General features: G+C 44.2%; 1 protein-coding gene across 2 annotated transcripts in view; it reads right to left on the reverse strand.

The window, feature by feature from the left end:
* Positions 1-23,455, reverse strand: part of BICDL1 (BICD family like cargo adaptor 1) — an 85,518-nt gene extending 62,063 nt beyond the window's left edge. Inside the window, exons 1-2 of one of the 2 annotated variants that reach the window (XM_028147320.2) lie at positions 22,870-23,455; positions 15,874-16,089 (exon numbers count right to left, since the gene is read on the reverse strand). In XM_028147320.2, coding sequence (XP_028003121.2) covers positions 15,874-16,089; positions 22,870-23,298 — 645 coding nt within the window. In that variant the 5' untranslated portion in view covers positions 23,299-23,455. The remainder of the gene's footprint in view (positions 1-15,873; positions 16,090-22,869) is intronic. The other variant, XM_008142772.3, reaches the window with a different exon arrangement.
* Positions 23,456-24,193: the final 738 nt, after the last annotated feature.

Raw genomic sequence — 24,193 nt, forward strand, 5'->3', positions numbered from 1 at the left:
CCAGAACAGTGTCATAGGAGGAGGAATAACTGGTATCCATAGCAACATCACCAGACTGGGACAATGTAAAACGCTGTAACCTAGCGACTGATGACGAGAGGTGCGTGTAGGGGGAATTCTTCCAGTTCTGCAAAGGACAGTCATGCAGCACTGAATGCACGAATAACGCTAGGGCAATGCGGAAAAGCCGACTAATCTGTGGAGAGTTGGGAATGGCAGCCTCATAAAACCTTACTAGGCTGCATAATCTTAAACAGGAAAAGCAGGTAAACACCTCCTCACTGCCCACATCATCGCTCCGGTTCAGGGAAAGTCCCTTCTGTGTCACCACCGAGATGGAAAATGAATGTCATAGCACCAATCATCTCAGCCTTTCTTTATTTCTCATTATAAGAGGCACTGGATTTTGGGGAGAGGAGAAGCCGCCCTGGTCCCAGCTACAAATGAGTATGTTCTGCACATGAAGAAGGCAACATTACAAAGCTACCCGGCTCACCATGGACCACACAGCATGAGATTTTCTTCTCAGCAGCCATCACATATACTCATGTGAACATTCAGAGAGTGAGAGCCATGGACTCTAGATGGTTCAATCCCCTTGTTTCACTGACACAAACTGAGACCCAGAGTGAGGATTTATTAAAGGTCCGTTGAGTGACAGTGCATGGGTGAGTGACAGGGTGGCAGTGAGGTCTTCAGTGCTCCCAGGCCAATTCTCTCCATTAAAACATAACTTTATGGGAATGAGAAATAAAATTCTATTATGTAAAGCCATTGAGATCTTAGGGTTTATCCTATATAATAAAAGGCTAATATGCAAGTCAACTGAACAGCAGAACGACTGGTAGCTATGATGCGCACTGACCACCAGGGGGGCAGACGCTCAATGCAGGAGCTGCCCCCTGGTGGTCAGTGTGCTCCCACAGGGGGAGCTCCGCTCAGCCCGAAGCCGGGCTCATGGCTAGCGAGCGCAGTGGCAGTGGTGGTAGCCTTTCCCGCCTCTGTGGCAGTTGGACATCCCCCGAGGACACCCAGACTGTGAGAGGGCACAGGCCGAACTGAGGGACCCCCTCCCACCGAGTGCACAAATTTTGTGCACCAGGTCTCTAGTCTGATATAACAGTTTTGTCCTACCTAATGTAACCATGAATGGATATATCTTACCCCAAGGCAATCTAAAAACTTATCCACTTTTTAAAAAATTTGAGGGATTCTGGATCAAGTTACAGCTTCAGAGAAATTTACCCAAATCTATGATTGACAGCGGTATACCCGAGTTCAAAAAAGCCAACCGCTTCTCTACTTGGGACAGAATGGTGTGTATGTATAAAGAAAGGTGGTACTGTTACAACTGTCTGCCATTGTACTTAGAACTGGTGGAAAGTTAATAATCAGCCACTCCAAGTCCTTCGGAAAATTCCCAGGAAAGTCCAGGACTCTTTCTTTTGACACTGTGTCACCAACCCCCTTCTCTCTGAGCACAGAACTGGCCCACGCTTCTAGTCTCTCTTGTATTGGAGGGAGGCCCTGTAACCAAGTTCTGAGCAGTGAGTGAGTGGAAGCTATGGGCAGCACTTCCAGCATGACCCACGGAACCCTGCCAGGCTTGTTCCCTTCCTGCTGTGACCTTGGAAGCCACCTGTGGGAGGTGGCAGAGTCACAAGATGGAGATGGCTGGATCACTGAATCATTTCCTGAATTGTGGGCCACCCGCCAATCAAGAATACCAATTTTTAACTCCTCTGTTAAGCTACTAAGATTTGGGGATTTAAGTGCTACAGAAACTGCAGTATTAATAAATACTGTAATAATAATAACTAGGTTACCCCTCTACAAATAGTGCACACTACTCCTTTGTTTTTCCCTTTAATCAGTGTTGTATTATTTACTCCCAAAGAGATGGCTTTGCTTCTCACTGAGAGCCCCACTGGATGTAGCAAGGGACTGGGACTGCAGGCATGGCAAGTCACTTAACTTCTCTGGGTCTCCGCTTTCTTAACTGCTTATTAATAGACTAGAGGCCTGTTGCACGAGGATTCGTGAATGGGCCTTCCTTCCTCTGGCTGCCGGCACCGGTTTTCCTCTGGCACCCAGGACCCAGGCCATCTTCACGGCCAGAGCGCTGCTCCTGTAACTCCCTCCGCCCCCCGCCCCCCACCTTCCCCCTCATAGCAGGCGTCCTGCCCCGCCCAGCCGCTCTGCACCTGCATGTGTGTTGTCCAGAGGCGTGGAGCGGCTGGGGGTCAGGGCCACCACCATCTTTGTCGGGTTAATTTGCATACTCACTCCTGATTGGCTGGTGGGCGTCATAAAGTGATGGTCAATTTGCATGTTTCTCTTTTATTAGTGTAGATTAGTGATTTGCAAATAATTTTTAATATACAGCTGAAAACCCATTTTTTCCGAATAAAATGTTAAGCAGAACGTCAATATATAAAACATAGGAATGCTCGGGGGAAATGGAAATGGGGAAGGGATAGAAACTCCCCCAACTTTCTGTCCCTTTCATCTCTTCCCTCTAACAGTCCTGAGGCACCTCGGGAGCCCTAGGGCTCCTCAGAACGTAGTTCGAGAACCACTGATCTAAACCAACAGTTTTCCGCACTATGGATTGTTGCAATAAATACTGTAATAATACGTAACTAGGTTACCCCTAGTTACGTATGAGGAGCTTCAATACATAGATACAGATAAAGGTAAATTTAAATGTATAAATTTAAACAGATAAATTTAAACGTATAAAACTTATAAACACAATAGGAACAATGAGGCCTTTTCAAAACCATCTGAAGTTGGAGGATAAGGATAACAATGGCAGCTTTACTCAGTATTGATGTATTTGTGGATTTACTTCTGATTTTAAAGTTCTGAAACAAACTGTATTCACCCAGTGACGTCGTTACAAATACCACCAACTTTTACACAACTCAGCTTCCAACAGCGGAATACTCCCTGGTTCACCGGGAGGCGAGGGGCTGGAGGCCACGTCCCTAGAAGGCGGCACATGCTGAGGCCCCAACGGCCTTTCAGCTGTGAAATGTGGCGTCCCTCCCAAGAGAGTGCACGTTCTCTATTTTGGTAATGGTTCTTCAACGTGTTATAATTTACAAGAAAACACAATCCAATTTGAAGAAGCTCTGAAAAGCAAACGTCTTATAAACCTCCGCTCCCAAGAGACTAGACATTCTTTTTCAGGCCTGAAAATTACACGACAGCGATGGACTACTTCCTGGACTCCAACGAAGATGCGCTCAGAGGCAAAACATGACCTGTTTTCCTGCTGATTATGTTTACTCACTGAATACAGATATTTTCTTTTCCAAGGCAACAACTGTAGAAACCGGAACTATGGGTTTAACCTGCCTGGGTAACAAATACATGCATAGCTTGCTGCCAATTTTTTTTTTCCTGCCAGTAAATTCCAACCTTTCTATCACCCACAACCCATTTGGCAGGTACGAAATTTGGAGGCTGCACCTCACATCAGACAGGGGCAGCTCTTTTAACTGTTTTCACTACTCCAATACAAGGCACTAAGCTGTCTCCAGGGACTGAAGGAACCCAGATTTCGATGTAAAAAAAAAACAACAACAACAAAAAACCTGGTTGCCATTATATAAAGTCAAAGCTAGCAGCATTAATAAGATCTACTTCTATAGTCATTCATCCAAATCTTTGGCTTTGATGAATCTTGGGTTGCCTCTTGAATTTAGATTTAATATGCTAGAGCCTTAGGCTCTCTCCTTTTGAAACAGATAATCAGGCCCTAGCAGGTTTGGCTCAGTGGATAGAGCACTGGCCGGTGGACGGAAGGATCCAAGTTTGATTCCAGTCAAGGGCACATACCTCGGTTCCCCAGTCCTGGTTTGGGCGTGTGCGGAAGATAACCAATTAATGTCTCTCTCACATCAATGTTTCTCTCTCTCACTGTCTCTCCCCCTCCCTTCCACACTCTCTAAACATCAGTGGGAAAATATCCTCCAGTGAGGATTAACAAAAAAAAAGAAAAGAAAAGAAAAAGCTAATCAGAACTAGGTACAGTTGTCACTAACACAACCAACCTGAAGACTCTTGAATCAGGCATGGTCCTGTCTGGGGAAATCGTTAAGAACAGGCTCAAATAATCAAGACACAAATCTACCAATAAAAACACCCATCTGCGGAAAGAATAAGCAATGACCCCCCGATGTGTTTAACCTACTAACGAGCAATAACACCAATCTGGAAAAAGCTGGCCATGCTGTCTTCACAGAGGTGAGCTCCCACAGGCAAAGCCCCTCTTCTGTTTCAGCTCAAGGGACCCTCTCGACACCCTTGAGACAACAAACGGAAACTGCTCAACGGGGATCCCCAACCTCTGGATTCACTGTGACTCCGAAGTTTAGGGGCCCCAGACAATACCCAGCCAACCATCACCTAAAAAATACGCCCATGGATGGAGATACGCGTGAGGAGGTTTTTGTTTCTGACTGACGCCCCACCCTTGGAAACCTACAAAAACCAATCTCCAAACCGGTGGTTAACCTGTAACCGTCCTCAATTTCCGACCTTCAGTTTCCTTCTGTCAAATAAAGAGCAATCACCACGACTTGCGTCACAGAGTGGTAACGAGGTGAGAGGTCGTCTCACACAGGAACATCCTTGGGAAATTTAAATTATGGTTGTTCGGTTGGGAAATAACCTTGTTTCCCTCACTTCTTTCAAGGATGGGCTGACTAATAACCGCCATGTCTTTTTCCTACAACACAACGCCTGCAAATGAAGCAGACTTTCAGAAGAAAACAAGTAACGGTGCCCACCCTGAAAGGAAAAAACCCAACACCAAAACCCAATTCAGCAACCAAAACTACTTGTGATGAGCAGCGGCTGTGCACTGTAAAGTGTCCTAGAGACAAAAATGGCTGTGCCACCCACCAGAGGCAGAGACTGGGACGCTAACGGCCGCGGGTTTAAAGCCCGCACCCTGAGAAAGAAACCCGGGGGAAAGGGTTCAAGGAGCGTACCAGGTGCAGAGCTGCTAATCCCACAGGAGCTGTTCAAAGGACAAGAGTCAGCTTACACTTAGAGGAAAACTCGTCTTTTCAGGGAAGATTAGCTCCAGCTAGTATGCACATTATATTCTTTGTGTGTGGATAAGACATTAGGGGCGAAACCAAGAATACAGCTCCAAACAGGCAGGGAACAAAAACACCTGTTTGCATCAACGTCCTTCTACACACTTCACTGCCGACAACACCTCTTCTAGGAGCTGAGAGCTGGGGGTGGGGGAGAGAGGGAGAAGGGGACCACAGAGGGCAGCAGTCAGCCCTGGGGGCAGGGGGGTAGGCACTCATCTGAATACAGCTTCAGTCACCTAACCGAAGGTACCAGTGCAGAGCCTCAGGTACCGAGAGAGCTTGGATGGGAAATTTAACTCAAAACTTCACCTCAATATAACAGAATTATTTTTTAAAACTGATTTAGAGAAAGAGAGGAAGGGAGAGAGAGATTTGTTGTTCCACGTATTTATGCATTCATTGGTTGATTCTTGTGTGTGCCCTCACGGGGGATAGAACCCGTAACCTTGGTGTACCGTCTTTAGGTTTTTGTTTGTTTGTTTTTAATACATTTTATTGATTTTTTTACAGAGAGGAAGGGAAAGGGAGAGAGAGCTAGACACATCGATGAGAGAGAAACATCAGTCAGCTGCCTTCTGCACACCCCCTACTGGGGATATGCCCGCAACCAAGGTACATGCCCTTGACCGGAATCGAACCTGGGACCTTTCAGTCCGCAGGCCAACGCTCTATCCACTGAGCCAAACCGGTTAAGGCACATCTTTAGTTTTACTCTGACAGAGGATCATGGGGGATTTTCCCTGTTTACATCAAACATTTCTGTACTGTCTGAATTTCCTTTTATAATGGTCATAAATGAGTTCGTTCTGCCATCAGAAAAAGTACTGTGTGTGTGTGTGTGTATGTATGTACATATATATACATATATATACATATATATACATACACACACACATATATACACACACACACATATACATATATATATATATATATATATATATATATATATAAATTTAAAAATCTATGAGTAGAAACCTAAAAGCAGAGGCAAAATTAGAATTCCTGAATATGTAGAAAGGGACATTCAGTAGAGTTTCTTCCCGTAAGAAGCCACCCCTATCCCAGCCGGATAAACCAAGTTTCACAAAAGAACAACCCCTGGGCGCCAAGCTTTCACAGACACAGACTTCGAACTGCGAGGCTTCACCTGAACCACAAGGGCATCTTTGTTCCTTTATTTCAACCTCTTCCTCACCAACCTTCAGACGAGTCCTCCAGGCACCTCTTGGCTTAAGTCCTTCTAGTTTAAAATGCAAGCTTTGATTTCCCCTGGCCGTGGACCTAAGCCTAACTTCCTGCTGAACTCTTTCTATCCCCTTCTCCATCGGTGATTCTATAACCTTTTTTGGGGGGTTCACCCAGCCTTTGGAATGGCCTTTGTAAAAAATATTGCCCCAACGATAGCTTCTCTCCTTGGCATAATTAAATAATAATTATCCAAAGTCATAGTGACAGGACACATGACCACACTTCTGGATGTGAGGATTCGGGGAAAGGTTAGAGACACATGTAGAGCTGCAATGAAGGGGAAATCGACTAATAGGGAGGGCACTGGGGGGAAAACCTGAAAGAATATAGCTCAGTACTAAAACAAGTAATAGGGGGAAATAATGACTTTAAGGTGAATGCATACGGTGAGTTTTACATCCAGGGCTACAGATGGAGCAACTACACATCCTCAAGGAGGCTGTCCAAAAGCCGTCATCATGAGCTTTCCAAAGGGGAACGTCTGACTGCCTACATGTGCACACTACAGCCCGTTTGGGGGTCTAAGAACAGCTAAGATGACAGACAGTTGCAGACAGGGAGTTCTTCTTTGTGTATGCTCCCTGTAAGGGGTTGGGGGGAGCCATAATGACACTCAAACCCAAATAATGGCCAACCCTCCCATGAGGCAAGATCATCTGGGGGAGGGGGAAGCTAAAATGTTCATTTCCATCTCCATCAGCACCCTCGGTAACTGATTAACCTACAGGCCACTGGAGAAATACGGCCCAACGCAGGTACTTGCAGTCAAGACACAGAAGCTCTGCCCATTCTGTAGTCACTCTTCTCAATTCATGGGAAACTGGGTGTTGACCCATTCCAGGAGCATCCATGAAGACAACATTAGCTCGCTAGGCAACTGCGGTCCCATTACCTGCAGCTTGCCTGTCACAGCACTGCCGTCCACAGTCCCCCCCGACCACCGTTTTCGAACAGCACCCATACAGCATGCGAGTGAGTTGGAAAGAGTGAAGAGTGTTCTACAGAGGGCAAGGAGTCAGTGTGTTCTTCAGAAAGCTAGAGTCATTCTAAATAATTCTTTAATGCCGTGCACCTTAGTCACTTAACAAAAATAACAACCAACGATCCTTTTTTGTTTTAATCCTCACCTGAGGACATGCTTAGAGAGAGGGAGGGAGAGGGAGGAAACATCAACTGATGGTTGCCTTCAGTATGCTCCCTGACTGGGGATCAAACCGCAACCCCAGCATGTGCCTTGGCCGGGAATCGAACCAGTAACCTTTCTGTGCACAGGACGATGCCCAACCAACTGAGCCACTCCAGTCAGGCCAACCAACCATCGTCTATTGAATGCCCACTCTGCTAGATACCTGTTTATAACAATGAACAAGCTGGACGTGGTCCCTGTCCTCAGAGTTCACAATTTCACAGTGCCCACCAAAGACCCTGCTCCCCGCTTTTCTAGGACCCCACAGGTCTCCCCTCAAATGTACTTCCTCAGCAGAGCTTCCCTACCGCCCCTTCCTCAAGTCGCTCTCTTCTCTCTGGTCATTTGCCATCACATCACCCTTCTCGTGGATTTGTTTAGTTGTTTAGTTATTTACATAGCTCTTCCTCCCTACTGGTTTCACACAGAGGCCTTGCACTACCCACTGTATCCCCAATGCCTTGCTCAATAAATATTTGCTGAATGTTCAATTAAAGAAGATCTAAAAAATAATAAAGGTTTTACTCTTTTACTCAAAATAACAGAATGCCAGTTAGTCATTAAGGGAGAGTGATGAGAGAGGTAGATCTAGGACTTCTTCAAAGAATAAAATTAAGGGTTATAAACCTCTCCCCATTGGTCATGGCAACCCTCAGTCAACTGGTTGTAGGCACATGTGTCTTTGGTGTGTAAATATATTATATTGAGTGTAAGGAACCCCCAAGGACAGTGGCCCCACTGTGAACACCTCTCATAGACAGCAGTTACTAAGATCTAAGAGCTGGACCTGTTGAAAAACACACACCTAAAAATGGTTCTTATTATGGGCTGAAATTCATTTGTTGACGTTCAAACCCCACTACCTCCGAATGTGACTTATCAGGAGATACAGAGTCTTTACAGAGGTAATCAGATTAAAAAGAGGCCAGTAGGCTGGGCCCTGATGCAGTATGACTGGTGTTCTTACAAGGAGAGGAAATTTGATAACAGAAAATATACAAAGAGGAAAGAGACACAGGGAGAAGACAGACATCGACAGCCAAGGAGAGAGGCCTGGAACAGATCCGTCCTCATGGCCCTCAGAAACCAGCCCTTTGATTTTGGACCTCTAGCCTCCAGAACTGTGAGACGAGAACTTTCTGTTGTTTAAGCCACTCAGTTTGTGGTACTTTGTTATGTGGTCCTAGCAAACTAATACAGTTTTCTATAACCTTCTGAAGTTTTCATTTTAAGTTATCTTGGCTTAGTCAAGAGTAAATGTTATGATTTTTTTCCCCATTAAGAAATCCATACAGCGTTAGAAATCCGTGGGAGAATAAACAGCACAGTGCTGAGACAATAATTCATATAGAAAAGATAACTGGATTCCTATGTCATACAATACTAAAAAATACATTCTAGGTAGGTTAAAGATCTAAATGTAAAATACAAGTCTTAAGTTTTTGTAATGAATATGGGAAAATATCTTTATGACATGGAGGACAGGATTGAGCAAAACACAAAACAAAACATAACGGAAATGATGAATACATTTGCCCTCATTAAAAGTACACACTTCTGGCCCTAGCTGGTTTGGCTCAGTGGATAGTACGTCAGCCTGTGGACTGAAGAGTCCCAGGTTCGATTCCGGTCAAGGACACATGCCTGGGTTGCAGGCTCCATTCCCAGTAGGGGGCATGCAGGAGGCAGCCAATCAATGATTCTCATCATTGATGTTTCTTTCTCTCTCTCCCTCTCCCTTCCTCTCTGAAATCAATAAAAATATATATTAAAAAAGTACACACTTCTGTTTACTACAAGACTCCATAAACAAACTAAAAATATGATAGTATCAAAAATGTGTAAAAAATTCTTACATGCCAATAAGAACACAGGTGAAGGATATAAATAGGCAATTCACAACAAGCATAAAAACAAAAGATGCTCAGCTTCACTAGGGATTCATGAAATGGAAATGAAAACAATAAAAATTCCATTTCACATCCATGAGATTGAATAAATTTTAAAAATATGACAATAACCAAGTATTGGTGAAGACATGAAGCAGCACACACTGGCTCTCACACACCCTGCTGGTTAAGCATGTGAATCTGTACAACCATATTTTGGAGAAGAATATGGCAATAGCTCATGAAGTTGAACATGAGTTTATTCTTGGACCCAGCAATTCCACTCCTAGGTTTATCCCCAGAGTAAATCAATTATATGTGCACCAGAAGAAGAGGTACAAGAATAATCATTACAAAAAAGTTTGTAATAATGAAAATTATAGAAACCTGTGTAATTTTATTAACCAATGTCATCCCACTAAATTCAATTAAAAAAGAAAAAAAAAGCATAGTGTTTCTCAACAAAACAATGGATAACTATATTGTACTACATTTGCACAGTGAAATGCTAAACAGTTAAAATAAATAAACTGGAACTACATTTATTGACATGGGTCAATCCCCCAAAACAAAACATGCCAAAAGGACAAGTTGCAAAATGTATACATGATGCTGCCATTTATTAAATGTTTGAAACATAGAAAAATTTAATTGTTATACATTGTTATTGGGTATACATGTATATTTAATGGCGATATATCTGTGTTCACATACACACACACACATATATATATACATACATGTGTGTATATATATATATATATATACACACACACACACACAAACATATATATTTGGGGGGGAATATAAGTATAAAAGCATGAACAGGGAGGATTATAAGTCTGGAAAAGTGGAGAGAAATGAGATGAGAGCCTCAAATGTATCAGTAATGCCTTATCTCCTTAAGAAATCTGACTACGAAAAATGTTTAGATTTTACAAAGCTGGATTTATATTATTCTTTGCGGTTTTCTGCCTGCTTGAAGTTATCTCATAATTTTTTTAAAATGAAAAAAGCAACAGTCTAATGATTACATCTAATAATTATAATCTAATACATAATAATCAAAGAATCACTAAGATTGTATACATTCAGGCCTGCAGGGGACTGAAGCCCTAACTCCTAGTAAAGAAAAGGGGGCTAGGACCACACACATGCTGTTGGTAGGATGAGGAGGGAAGGAGATGGAAAAAAGGTGTGACTGACATATCACGCCTAAAATTGCAGGGAAAAGTGTAAGAACATTTTCTGGCCAGTTTTTACAAACTCTAGAGCTATGTATTTTGGGGAAGAAAAACCTTAGAAGTCCCTAAGCAATTTTAAACCCCATTTTTTATAAGAAGAAAGCAATTGCTTTTCCCATTCTTGGGTCACCAGGTGCTCAAGTCTGACCTTAGTGTTTGCAAGAATGTGCGAGCAGGGTTTTATTAGTACCAGGAAAATGCTTTCTTTTAACTCTGACTGGTGTTTCTAACACCACGGAGATTCATTTTGAAAATAATATCTTATTTCAACTGCCTCTGAAGACTGAAAAGGCCAAGAAAGAAGCCCGTGGTTGCTGATATTCTCCTCATAATGAACAAGACTGTTTCTCCTTGTTCAAATCACTTCGGCTTGTTGGTGTCCACACAGAACGTAAGAACGTTCCACGATGTCTACACTGTGTTATACGCTATAGCAGGATAAATGAGTGAATCATCACCTCAAGACTCTTTAATACGGATCAGAACCCCGATATCTTTGCTGCTGCTGTTGAGAAAAGTCGTCTGGGGCTCTGGAGGTTTTTGCTGTAATGCCCATGAAAAATACTGTATTATGTATCAGAAGGCTTCTCACCAAACCTCCATCTGAAGCTTTTTAAGGGGATACTCTCCTTAGACAACAAGTACAGCAGGAGCCCTTTGTGAGAACAAGGCCCACTGTATTCTTTCCACTTGTGATACAGTCAGGATGATAAATGTCTAACATGTCCTATGAAACTCCACTGTCAATGCCATCGTGGTATTACTTTGTAACTTAGGAAGCGAATTACACTTTCTCCGAATACATCAGCCTGAGTTTCACAAAACAAGACTCGTGATCGTAGAAGCTAGAAGAGAACTTAGAGGGCATTTTGTCCAAATAAGCAAATAAACAGGCGATAAAAGTATCCCCAGGGTATATGCAGCAGCGTCCAGGGAATACGGGGTGCCATAGAATAAACCCGACTCAACTCCTGGGAGAATCAATTTTACACAAATATTTTTGCATAGGGACTGACCTACTAAACAAAACATTTTCATACACTGGCATGTGCTGGGGACACTCTCAAGTGAGAGAATCCATGTTTCACAAATGCAGAAGTCCCACTGACATGACGAGGGCGTGATGATTACAATGACAGCTACCCTACTTACTGAGCACTTAAGATACGCTAGATATTGTGATTAGAGCTGTAACATACATTCTCTCACTTAGTCCTCACAACACTATCAGGCACTAGAAATAATATAATTGTTCTACTACATGGAGGAGGAAACTAAGGTGAAAAAAACGTTTCCATGTTCACCCAGCTGGTAAAGAGCAGTCTGTGTTTGGTCCCAGGGCTGTCTGGCTCCAACGCCTATGATCTTAATTGCTGCCTCAGAAATCAGAAACTGAGGCCCAATCAGTTTTCAAAAGGAAGATCCTTAAGCAAGTCACGTATCTTTCTTTCTGTCCCTAAAGCTTTCCCAGCTATAGAATCAGAACGGTACCTTCCCTTTCTTCATCGTAATGAGGATCCAGAAGCTCACGGGATACACATGCTCACAGCACTCAATTTTAGAGCTGAAAAGAACCTTAGTCACACAAAACACCTGTACATGAATGTTTATAGTAGCCGAAAAGTGGAAACAACCCAAATGTTCATCAAATAATGAGTGGATAAACAAACTGTGTTATCTCCACGCAGTGGAATACCCTTCATCTATAAAAATAAAGCACTAATACCTGCTACAATGTGGATGAGCCTCGGACACAGTGTGCTAAGGCAGTGGTCGGCAAACTGCGGCTCACAAGCCGAGGTTTGCTGCTCTGTTGACTAATGAGTTTGCCGACCACTGTGCTAAGGGACAGAAGCCAGTCGCAGAGGGTCACATATGAAATGTGCAGAATAGGCAAATCCAGAGAGACAGAGATTAGTGGTTGTCAGAGCATGGGGTAGCGGGTTAGGAGGACTCGGGGAGTAGCTGCTAATAGGTACAGGGTTGTGTGTTTTTTTTTTGGGGGGGGAGGTAAGATATCCTATAATTAGATAGTGGAGCTGGTAGCACAACTCTGTAAATATACTAAAAACCACTGAATTGTACACTTTTAAAAAGTAAATGTTATGGTCTGTGAATTATATCTTAATAAAACTATTATTAAAAAATGAAACAGCCCAGCCGGCGTGGCTGAGTAGTTGAGCTTCGACCTAAGAACCAGGAGGTCACGGTTCAACTCCTGGTCAGGGCACATGCCCGGTTGTGGGATGATCCCCAGTATGCAGGGGTGTGCAGGAGGCAGTCAATCAATGATTCTCTCTCATCGCTGATGTTTCTATCTCTCTCTCCCTCTCCTTTACTCTCTGAAATCAATAAAAAATATATTTAAAAACAAACAAATGCCTTGAAAGACATGGCAGTAAAGGAAATATATTTAAAAATACTTTGGACAAAAGCACCACAGAAATATTGTACTGCACTGTAGATATTATACATTTCATGCTTATAAAAGCACATTATACACTGCAAGAAAAGTATGGCCTTCTATTACTTCTGCCGGTTGTTTTCTTGTCCTAGGAGAATCTTAATTCACTTCAAAGTACCACTCGAGTCCTCAAGTTCCTGAATACCCAGTTAATAAAATAAAAATGTAATGCACTCTAAACTGGCTGCGGATGGAAAGAAACCCCAGGGAATTGTCCTGCTTAAAAAGAGAAAGGGAAAAAAGGCCACTAAACTCACCAAGGGCCTACATTCAAGGCCAGAGAGGATACAAAGAATCTAGATCGAGTGGAAATGTTATCCTTCTATAATCTTTTGGGAGCTGCTTATCAGGAATTTCTACAGAGAAATTAGGCAAAGGAACCTCAACTATAAAGACACTGCTTAAATAAAAGAACCATCCACACCGACACAAATCCTTACCTTCTCATCCGACTTAACAAACACTTTCTCTTATTCTCACGTCAGCCGTACGTACTTGCATCCAGCACAAATTTTACCCCCATTTTAAGGACAAGGAAAGTGAGGCACAAAGAAGGTGCCTGCTAAGGAGAAGCATCTACATTCCCAGCTCTGGGCTCTTTCCTATGTCATGCTAATGTTTGCTCTCTCCCTTCCTCCACTTGGCCACTTAGAGTTCTTTTAGAAGTGAATTTAGCCTCAAGAAAGAATTTCCCCTTTCACTGTTCTGGCTGGTTGTGTTTCTTAAGTCTCCACAAGAAACACTTGCTCAGAATCAGTGTGAAATAAATGTTTTTGAACAAACAAATCAATGTGGCTAGGCCTACGTGGTTAGTTTAAACTTTCATGAATAACGAAGACTCAAAAACCTGTATATAGTCTCACAAGGTTAGAGATTCCCTCCCCAGCTGCTGAAAATGGTTTTAGAACTGAGTCAGAAACGCTGTTCCTGAGCTGGCCCTGTAAATGACTTCTTGAAGAACTGTCCAACTCCTCCTTTCCAGCCCATCAAATGGTGACTGGATTCCCTAGACAGGAAACCTGCAGGTAAGACCTTTAGCTCTATCGCTTGAATTCTCACCTTTCATATACATTCTACTTTTTTACATTTTTAAAATTTAGAGAGAGAGAGAGAGAGAAACATTGATTGTTGCTCCACCCATTTATGCGTTCATTGGTTGATTCTTACACAAGCCCTGACTGGGGATGGAACCCACAACCCTGGTGCACTGAGAGGACACTCCAACAAACTGAGCCCCCGGCCAGGTCCACCTTTCAGATACAATCTGATATCTCTCTCTCTCTCTCTCTCTCTCTCTCTCTCTCTCTCTCTCTCTCTCTCCTTTCCTTCTTTCTTCCTTCTCCCTCACCTATTCTCACTCTCCCTCCCCCCTTCCATTCTCTCCTTCTTTACCTCCCCTTCCTCTTCCTTTCTCTATTATAGCATTTACTTCACACTTCCTTGTGAGGAATGAAGGCTTTAACTAGTCTCTGAGTACCCACTGAAAGCAACTGACGAGTGCAATAATCTCATACAAGTGTTAAGCATCGAATTAGTGGAAACACCAGAATTTACCGTATGCTGCTCTAGCCAAGCCTTTCCCAAAGATCTAAGAACCAAAGACGAACCATGCAGACAAAGGCATGCTCTCATGAGAATATTAGTGCTGCCCTAGCCAGTTTGGCTCAGTGGATAGAGCATTGGCCTGCGTATTGAAGGTTTCCTGGTTCAATTCTGGTCAAGGGCACATGCCCGGGTTGCAGGCTCGATCCCCAGTAGGGGGTGTGCAGGAGGCAGCCAATCAATGAGTCTCTCTCATCACTGATGTTTTCTCTCTCTCTCTCCCTGCCCCTTCCTCTCTGAAATCAATAAAAAAAATTGTTTTAAAAAGAATATTAATGCTTAGGGATGAGATCAGAGAAGAAGTTCTTTTTTTCTTTCGGTAACTAAAGAGTTAGCAGTTTTCTTTTCAACACACAAGAAGGACTTAGGTACAATAATAAATGCAGCTCTTAATTCAAAAGTGGGTGGATTTAGAGACCAGGGCATTAACAACATTCCTGCATTTGTTAAAAAGGTATGTTCTATATTTAAATTAGATTTCCACCTATTCAGCCTTCAAACCCTTTCTTTGCAATGATTTTACAGACTTGACCTTAGTTAATTATTACTTTCATGACACCACCCTATAAATGGTACAAGTATTTTTTTTAAAGAATTTTTACTTAGTGTGGAAATAAAGAGAACAAATTTTAAATACAGATACACATACCTCCTTTCATATGTAAGTAATACGAAGGAATCTACATTCACAAAGGCAACACCAATAAAAACCATCAGCCCTAGAAATTTCCCCTTCAGTTTGAAGACAGAGGCATTTGATATTTGAACTAAACGCATTAACGTAATTTTACCAGTGACAGGTTTTCTCTAGGTAAAGGAGTCATAGACTTTTGGAGCTACAAGGAATGTCAGAAATCATTCAACACAACTCTTTCATTTTAAAAATGAGAAAACCCCCAGGTTAAGTGACTGTTAAAGCCTCTATAGCTGGCCAATGCCAGTTTGGCACAGCTGAAGTCCTTAGAGGTGAAAAACATGCAACTTGTTGATGTAACACCAAACGCAACAGAAGTGAGAATTACTCTTACTATATACATGATTGACATGATACAGAAGCTCTATTTCAGCTTTCAAATTCAGTTAAGAATTTTACACCACCGATTCTTAACTTGGGACTCACCCTGCTGAGCTGATCCAGTAACCTTTGGTTCTGTTCCGATAATTCCTGGACAGCCCGTGTTTTTTCTCGATCTGCCTCCCGTAGATGAACCTGCTGCCTCTCCAACTCATCCTGAAGCTGTTTCACATCACTCTCCAGCTCGGACACGCGCCCTTCCCACTCTCCTTCGCGGTTCTCAAATCGTCTTCTCAGTTCGTGTTTCTCTTGTTCTAAGTGCTAGGTGAAAAGTGAAGATTTAAAACCTGTTAAAAATTCTACAGCCTTTCGTTTTTTTTCTCTTTGCACACTCTCCTAACTTTTTTGGTTTGTTTATTGATGTTAGAGAGAGAGAAACATCGACTCGTTGTTCCATTTACTCATGCATTCATTGGTTGAGTCTTGTATGTGCCCTGACTAGGGATGGAATCCACAACCTTGGTGTCTCAGGACCATGCTCTAACCACTTGAGCTACCTGGCCAGGGCCTCTCCTAACTTTTCTTTTTTAGTACAACAAAACACTACCACTAGGGAAAAGTTGCCCATTTCACAGCTACGAAAATATTCCCTCCGTCCAGAGTAGAAAATGAGTTGGTTTCATAAAGAGAATGCCATTCCTATTGAAAATACTTAGTTATTATGTTTATTTTTGTCCTTGGGCATGGGGTTCTAGACTTAGGAATTCACTTGAAATTTAGCAAGTTATCTAATTAATTGAACTATACATTTAAATAACTTAAAATGACTACTTAAGAAGGCTCCTGTTGAAAGCATCTTTTATGCCTGGCACAATATCAGACAGAATTTTCAGAAACGGAAAGAATGCCAGAGATCCTTCAGATTTACTATCTTTTCTTACAAATGAGGCAACAGAAGAGGTTAAGTAACGAGCTCAAGAGCAATACTAGTAAATGACAGAGCTGGGATTTGTGTCCCAGTCATTTGACTGTTTGGTGCTCTAAATCACCACTCAATAAATATTTGTTGCTATATATATAGCACGGTATTTCAAAATCACTAAGGCAAGGTCAGGTGCAGGCCTACTCTAAATCATGGCCTAGTAGCCTTGCACATTTTTTTCTAATCCATTCATTCATTCTTTAGTGCCTACTAGGAGCCAGCCACTGTGCTGGGGACACAGTGATGAACAAAACAGACATGGGACTTGCACACATGGAGTTTTTATTCCAGTGGGACGGGCAGATACCTGTAATAAGTGGTGTGTGAAAATGGTATGCAGGAAAAAGTATAAACGATTGGAAGTAGCAGCTTAACAGAAAAATACTCTTTTGGATTGAAGGAAGTAAGAACATCTTTGTTTCTGTGCGATGGATACGACTGCCTCTGTTCAGAGGCAAGCATGTTCTCCTACTTGAAAGCATAGTATGTACAAAAAAAAAAGCCAAGTCTATACCTAAAGAATCATATGAATATAAGTTAAAGCAATGGTCCTCAACTTTCAGTCTCTCAGAAAAGCTCTGATCTAAATGTCCAAAATATACCCACCTGAACCCCAGTTTCAAAGATCGTGATTTAGTTAAGAATGGGATGAGGCCTAGGCATCCATTCATCCATCCAGTCATCCATCAATCCACCCACCCACCCATCTATCCAAGATCTGATGCACTGAAGGTTGATATCAAGCATGAAATTATTTCAACAGGCTAACAGGAGCATGTGAATCTTCTCCTTCAGAGGACTCAGTCATCTCTTCACCTTGGAAAGCGAGGCTCTCAATCTATCCAAGATTTCACTTTTCAAATATTTTTTGGAATGCTTCTTTTGGGAAGCCTTAAGGGCCAGAGTGTAGTTACACAAGAAAATCAGTCCCATTACTTCACATCTGAGATGTGTCTAAAAGAGAGGTGATGTCATTTCATCCTGACATGTATTCATTCCTTACTTTGCTCTGGGTGAGGTGTGTTTCTGAAAGTCCAATTTACCTCCAAAAGATGAAAATTTACCATTACAGAATAGTCCAAATAATGTGCCAAAAGATAAAAGCAGTGATCCAAAACTAAATTTCTGAGCACATTAGCAAAGGCAGTTTGTTAATAAATATTGAAATAAATGTACAGCCTCCCAAGTTGATCACTTTAAGGGAACAACTCATTTGTTTATAGCCATGCTAGTATATTTGTTGAAAAAGTCACTTTTTGGCTGTACTTTATACAGCCTCTGTTTGGAGCATGTGGGAAAAGGAATGACAAGGGAGGGACTTCTACTCATCAGCATGAGAATTTCATGCTCTATCGATGCTTCCCTCTTATTGCTAAACGTCCAAAAGGAGAATGTTTTACTCACTGTAGACACTGCAGAAAGATGAGATGCAGAAACAAGTGATAATTACAATCTTAAAATTGTAATTCTTGGTTTTATTGAGTTTTTCCAAAATGAAAAATATTGAGCAGACGGCAACAGCAAGAACTCAGTACTCACAGTGTTACTGAGAGGCCAGATAAATTAGGCTTGTGTTCTAAAAGAACAGAGAGACTTAAAAATATTCAGCCAACAGCTGTTAGCGAACAGCCCAACCAAGCAACTAAAACAATCCAATCCACTTGAGGGGCGGGGTCGAGGACAGGTGGTGCTGATCAATCTGTCCTTGTATTTCTTTGGACATGTGACAAAGTTCCTAATTCAGGTTTCTCAACACTTGGGGGGTGAGAGGGGAGGAAAATCAAGACCTTCCTATTTATAAACATACAAAATGTAGCCTTTTATCTACTCTGAAAAAGAAAGGTTTCTCCTGGAATTGTATTTCAATTAAGTGCTGAATTAACCAGTCAACTCTAGGCCAGCGGTCGCCAACCTTTCGGACCTCACGGACCACCAGTGGCAACCGCTGCTCCAGGCAGAATTGTCAGCAAGTGTGGGGGTCAGGAGGCTCTGCCCATGCTTCCTTGTTTCTTGGGACTATATGGGATCTTAAAAGTTAATATCTACACCTGAAACTAACATAATGTTATAGGTCAGTTATACCTCCACAGAGGAAAAAGTTAACATCGAAAGTGTCAAGGTCATCACAAACAAAGAAATTCACCCTGGCCAAATAGCTCAGTCAGTTACAGGTTTGATGCCCAGTCAGGGCACATACTAGAATCAACCAATAAATGCATAAATAAGGGGAGCAACAAATCCATGTTTCTCTCTCTCCCTCTCTTTCTCTCTCCCTTCCTCCCCCCTTTCCTCTATCTCTAAAAAAATAAATAAAATAAATCAGTGAATAAAGATGAATTAAAAAAACAACAATAAGGCAAGTCTAAGAAACTGTTGCAGCAAAGAAGAGACTAAGATATGAAAACTATAATGTGGTAACCTGAATGGAATCCTGGAACAGAAAAATACATTAGGTAAAGGCAAGGAAATCTGAATAAACTCAGGACTTTAGTTAATATCAGTATTGGTTTCTTTTAAATATATATACATATATTTTATTGGTTTCAGAGAGGAAGGGAGAGGGAGAGAGAGATAGAAACATCAGTGATGAGAGAGAATCATTGATTGGCTACCTCCTGCATACCCCACACTGGGGGATCAAGCCTGCAATCATGGCATGTGCCATGACCGGGAATCGAACTGGAGACCTCTTGGTTCCTGGGTTGAGACTCAACCGCTGAGCCACACTGACCAGGTAGTATTGGTTTCTTCATTATGGTGTGTACCATACTAATGTAAGATGTTAGTAAGAGAGGAAACCGGTACAGGGCATATGGAAACTCTCTGCACCATCTTTCCACATTTTTCTGAAAATCTAAAATCATTCTAAAAAAAAAAGTTTATTTAAAACTCTGAAAAAACAAAGGCTAGTACCATTAACCTACCTAAAATTGGTTGTCACAGAAATGGATTTCTGCAAAGAACTGAAAAAGCAACAAACACCATTCTCTTAAGTCCAGGATATGATTCTTGAAAAATACAAAAATACATTATTTTTAAAGTGGACCTAGCACTTGAATGCAAATAAAGACTCCTAGGTTTGCTTCCCTAAATCTACCACTGAGTCCCATTATGTAATCATTTTCACCTTACTTGTTTTGCCCTCTTAAAAAAACAGTACTAGAACCCTTACTGGGTGGCTCAGTTGGTTGGAGTGTCAACCTGTACACCAAAAAGGTTGAGGGTTTGATTCCCGATCAAGGCACATACCTGAGTTGTGGGTTTGGGCCTGTAGGGGAGGCAACCAATCCATGTTTCTCTCCCACATCAATGTTTCTCTCTTTCTCTCAAATCAGTGAAACCTAACAATGACTGGCTGAGGATAAAACAACAACTGATATAGTGCCTGCCTTCTTGGGGTCCACAGTCTCTCTGGGCCTCAGTTTCCTTTTATTTATCATGAATTTGTAGATCAAAAATTTTGATTTTAGAGAGAGGAAGGGGGAGAGAGAGAGAAACATTTATCGGTTGCCTCCTGTATGTGCTCTAATGGGGGAATCGAACCCACAACCTAAGTATGTGCCCTGACCCAGAATGGAACCCACAACTTTTTGGTGCATCGGACAACACTCCAACCAACTATGTCCCCCTGGCCAGGGCAAAACTAAAAATTTTTAAGATTATTTTCAAACATATCTAAAAGAAATAGTATAACTGAACTCTTCATCACACAGCTTCAATAATGCTCAATATTTGCCTTTTTAAAAACAAACTTTTAAAAAATGTGGTAAAGTACAGCATTCCCCCCTTATCTGTAGTTTCGCTTTCCATAGTTTCAACTACCCACAGTCAAGCTTGGTCCAAAAATATTAAATGGAAAATTCCAGAAATAAACAATTCATAAGTTTTCAATTTTGCGCCCACCTGAGAAGCGTGATAAATCTCGCACCCTCCCACTCTGTCCTGCCTGGCAAGTGAATCATCCCTTTGTCCAGCTGTATACACTCCCCGCCCGTTAGTCACGTCAGAGCCCTCTGGGTTATCAGGTCAACTAACCTGGTATTGCAGTGCTTGTGTTCAGGTAACCCTTATTTTACCTAATAATGGCTGCAAAACACAAGGGTAGTAATGCTGGCAATTTGGAACCGCCAGGGAAGCTGTGAAGTATTTACTGTAAGTGAAAAGGTAAAAGTTCTCGACTTAATTGTTCTGTTTTATTACTGGTTGTTAATCTCTTACTGTGCCTCACTTATAAATTAAACTTTATCACAGGTATGTATGTATAGGAAAAAACATGGTACACATGAGGTTCGGTACTATCTGTGGTTTCCGGCATCTGTTGGGGGTCTTGGATCATATCCTCCTCAGATAAGGGGGACTACAGTATATAAGTATAAATTTTATACAGTAACATAAAATTTCCCGTCTTAATTTTTAAGTGTACAGTTCAGTAGTGTTAAGTACATTCACACTGGTGTGCAACCAACTGCCAATGCTGACCTGCAGAGGAGTGAAGGTTTTAAAAACTAGTTTAAGAGCTTTAAGCTATTTCATAGTCAAAGGTAATTTATTCACTTACAACAGAAGCTTTCTGGGTACCGAATTTTGAAAATCTTTTTCCTTTGTTGAAGAAATGTCTAAAGGCTCCACATGGAACCCAGGATGTGTGTAACTGCACCCTCAGGACTACTCTGAAATCTACCACTCATCAAACTGACTGATACGATGGTCCTTTCAAGTCGGCTGTCTCTTCAATCAACTCCCTCACTGAAGGAATTTCAAATCAAGTATAAATCTCTGCAGTAGTACTTCTATAGAGAGCCGTGTAATCAAATCTCTTTTTAAAAAAAGACACCCTTTTATTTGTAGACCTCCACTTCAAGTGAAAATGAAACAATTCAATTCATTGGGCTGCTTTTTGGCAGCCTACCTATAGGTTTCACAAACCGCTTTTCACAGAGGTATCTGGAGAGTTCATCGACTGGCAGACCTAGTTAACAGGCCAACTGAACTACAGGGCACTCACTGGTTTCCTTTTTCTCTCCCTGATTTACTTCTGGTATGTTGTTGGAGTACAGACACACTTAAACCGTATTCTAGAAAAGTTTTGCAGCCTACATTCTGACTGTTCAACCAGTAGCACGTGACAGAGAGCCAGACTCGGGTCAATTTCAGACCTTATTCAGGACTGTACTATTCTCCTGTAACCAATAAAAAACAAAAAACAAAACTGGCTGCAACCGAAGTGGGTAACAATAGTAAATGCACAGGCCGAAAAAAGATAAGCTTGTCTCCACTGCCACGGATGCTTCCCCTTTTTAAATCTAATTTTTAGAAATGCTGGTGGTGCTCCCTACCACTTTCTAGTTAAGACCCTTTTCTAGTTAAGGGCAAGTAATGGCAGAAATCTTAAAGCTCCTTTAAGGGGTATGTATAACAGATGAAACAATATGGTCCTCATATTTGGCCATCCAGTTGCACGTGTGAGACCCAGAACACAGGAAAGTGCTGTTTAAATACACATAAGTACTGAGGTCCAAATTAAATCCACCACCAGCGGTCACATGCTGAGCCCCGGCTTGCCTGGCTGCAATGGAACCACGTTTCCTAATCCCCGAGTATTTGAAGGCTATAAAAAGCTCCTTTAGGGCACTTGTTTCCCACAACTCTGAGCTGCCGGGAAGTTGAGACAAGGGCATCTGGAGGCCTTAATGCCCAAACTAGAAAGCGTTAGGCTAACACCCTGATTAGAGATTAACTACTCTGAAAACCTGAAGCACATTTTAAATGCTTACCCTTTCTCACTTCTCTGTGTGCACACACCACCCCAGCCTGCATGAACTAGTCATACTGGAAGCTCTATTGTAGGTGCTGTGTACCGTCCATACATGACTGGTCCACCGCGTGCATGGACCCATTGGTTGTGAACAGGGTGGCAAAGTCTGTGCATGCAATGGATGCCCTGGTCTGATAACCCGAAACCCTCCATCCTACCCCCACGCTTCCAGGCGGTTCTCTGTGAGGTAGGGTGAGCAAGGGAGGGTGCCGTGGGTGAGTGGCTCCAGAAGCTGCCCAGGGCCTGGCGGGTGCCTGGGCTCCCCGCTTCCCACCCATCCCGACGGGGACGGGGACGAACTCACCTCCAGTTTGTCTGTCAGCTCCTTGTGCATTTGTTCGTACTGCCGGCTCATGTCCTGGTTCTTCTCGAGCAGCGCCTTGCCCAGCCGGGCCGCCAGCACCAGATCCTTCTCCTTCTGCCGGATCACCGACAGCAGCTCGGGGTCCTGGGCGGGCAGAGGCAGCAGTCCGGCCTCCTCGGCCAGGGGCCCGGGCTCGGCCGGAGGCTGCTCTCCGAGGTCGGACGGCCGTTCCCCGGCCGCCAGCAGCGCCAGCTCCTCCTCTAACGCCAGTTCCAGCTCCCCGGGCCCCCCGGGGAAGGAGACCTGGGCGGCGGCGGCTGGACTCCCGACGGTGTCCGTGGCCGCGGTGGGCAGCTCCATGCAGCAGGCGCTGTCCGGCTCTGCGGGTGCTGAAGCGCGGCCGGCCAAGCCCAGGCAGAAGGCGGACATGGCCCGCGCGCGCGGAGCCCGCAGCGGTGCGGCCCGGCCGGCGCGCGCCAGGCTGCAGGGGGAGGGGCCCCGCCGCACCGCCCCGCGCCTCGCCCGCCTCGCGCCGCGGCACGCGCCCCCCGGGCCCCGCGAGTCCTGGGCGCGGCGCGCGCCGGCCCGCCCCTCCCCCACGCCGGCGGCACGCGCCCCTCCGCCCGCCCCCGGGCTCAGCTGCTCCGCGCGCCGCGGAGGAGGGGTGGCTCCGGGAAGGCCCAGCGAAGGGAGACTAAGGGCCGCGAGGGGAGGTCGCGGGGAGGAACGCCGCCGCCGCCGGGTTTTCAGCCGCCCTGTTGCTGTTGCTGCTGCCGCTGCCGCTGCCGCTGCCGCCACCGGCCGGGCAGCGCTTCACGGGGCCGGCTGCGCTCCGCTGTCGCTTCGACGCGCGCTGCTGCTGCTGCTGCTGCTGCCGGCGGCCACTCTCCGCAGCCGCGCTCCATGTCCCTCCGCGCGGCGGCAGCCCCGGCAGCAGCGGCGGCGGCGGCGGCTGCTGCGGGCGCCGAGGCGGCGGCTCCACATCGCGCGCCGCGCAGCCCGGCGAGCTCCTTCCTGCCTTTCGGGGCCCCTCGCGCTCAACCGGACCGCCCGCACCCCGCCCCGGGCTTCCGGCCGCGCCCCTCGCCCCGCCCCCTGCCGCCGCCTGACGCGCGCGGGCACCTGTTCGCCGCGCCGCGCGGGATTCGCCGGCTCCTGGGTCTCCTCGGCGGCGCCAGGTGGCGCCGGTGCCGTAACCCCTGCGCGGCCTCACGCCCGGGGCGGCGCGCGGGGCGGCTGGCACCTCCCTGAGGCTCCCACCGCGCCGGGGACCCGCGGGTGCCCCCAGGGGCGCTCGGCCCCCTCAAGGTGCGGCCCGGCCCCC

This window comes from Eptesicus fuscus, chromosome 23, assembly GCF_027574615.1.
Source record: "Eptesicus fuscus isolate TK198812 chromosome 23, DD_ASM_mEF_20220401, whole genome shotgun sequence".
Lineage (NCBI taxonomy): Eukaryota > Metazoa > Chordata > Mammalia > Chiroptera > Vespertilionidae > Eptesicus > Eptesicus fuscus.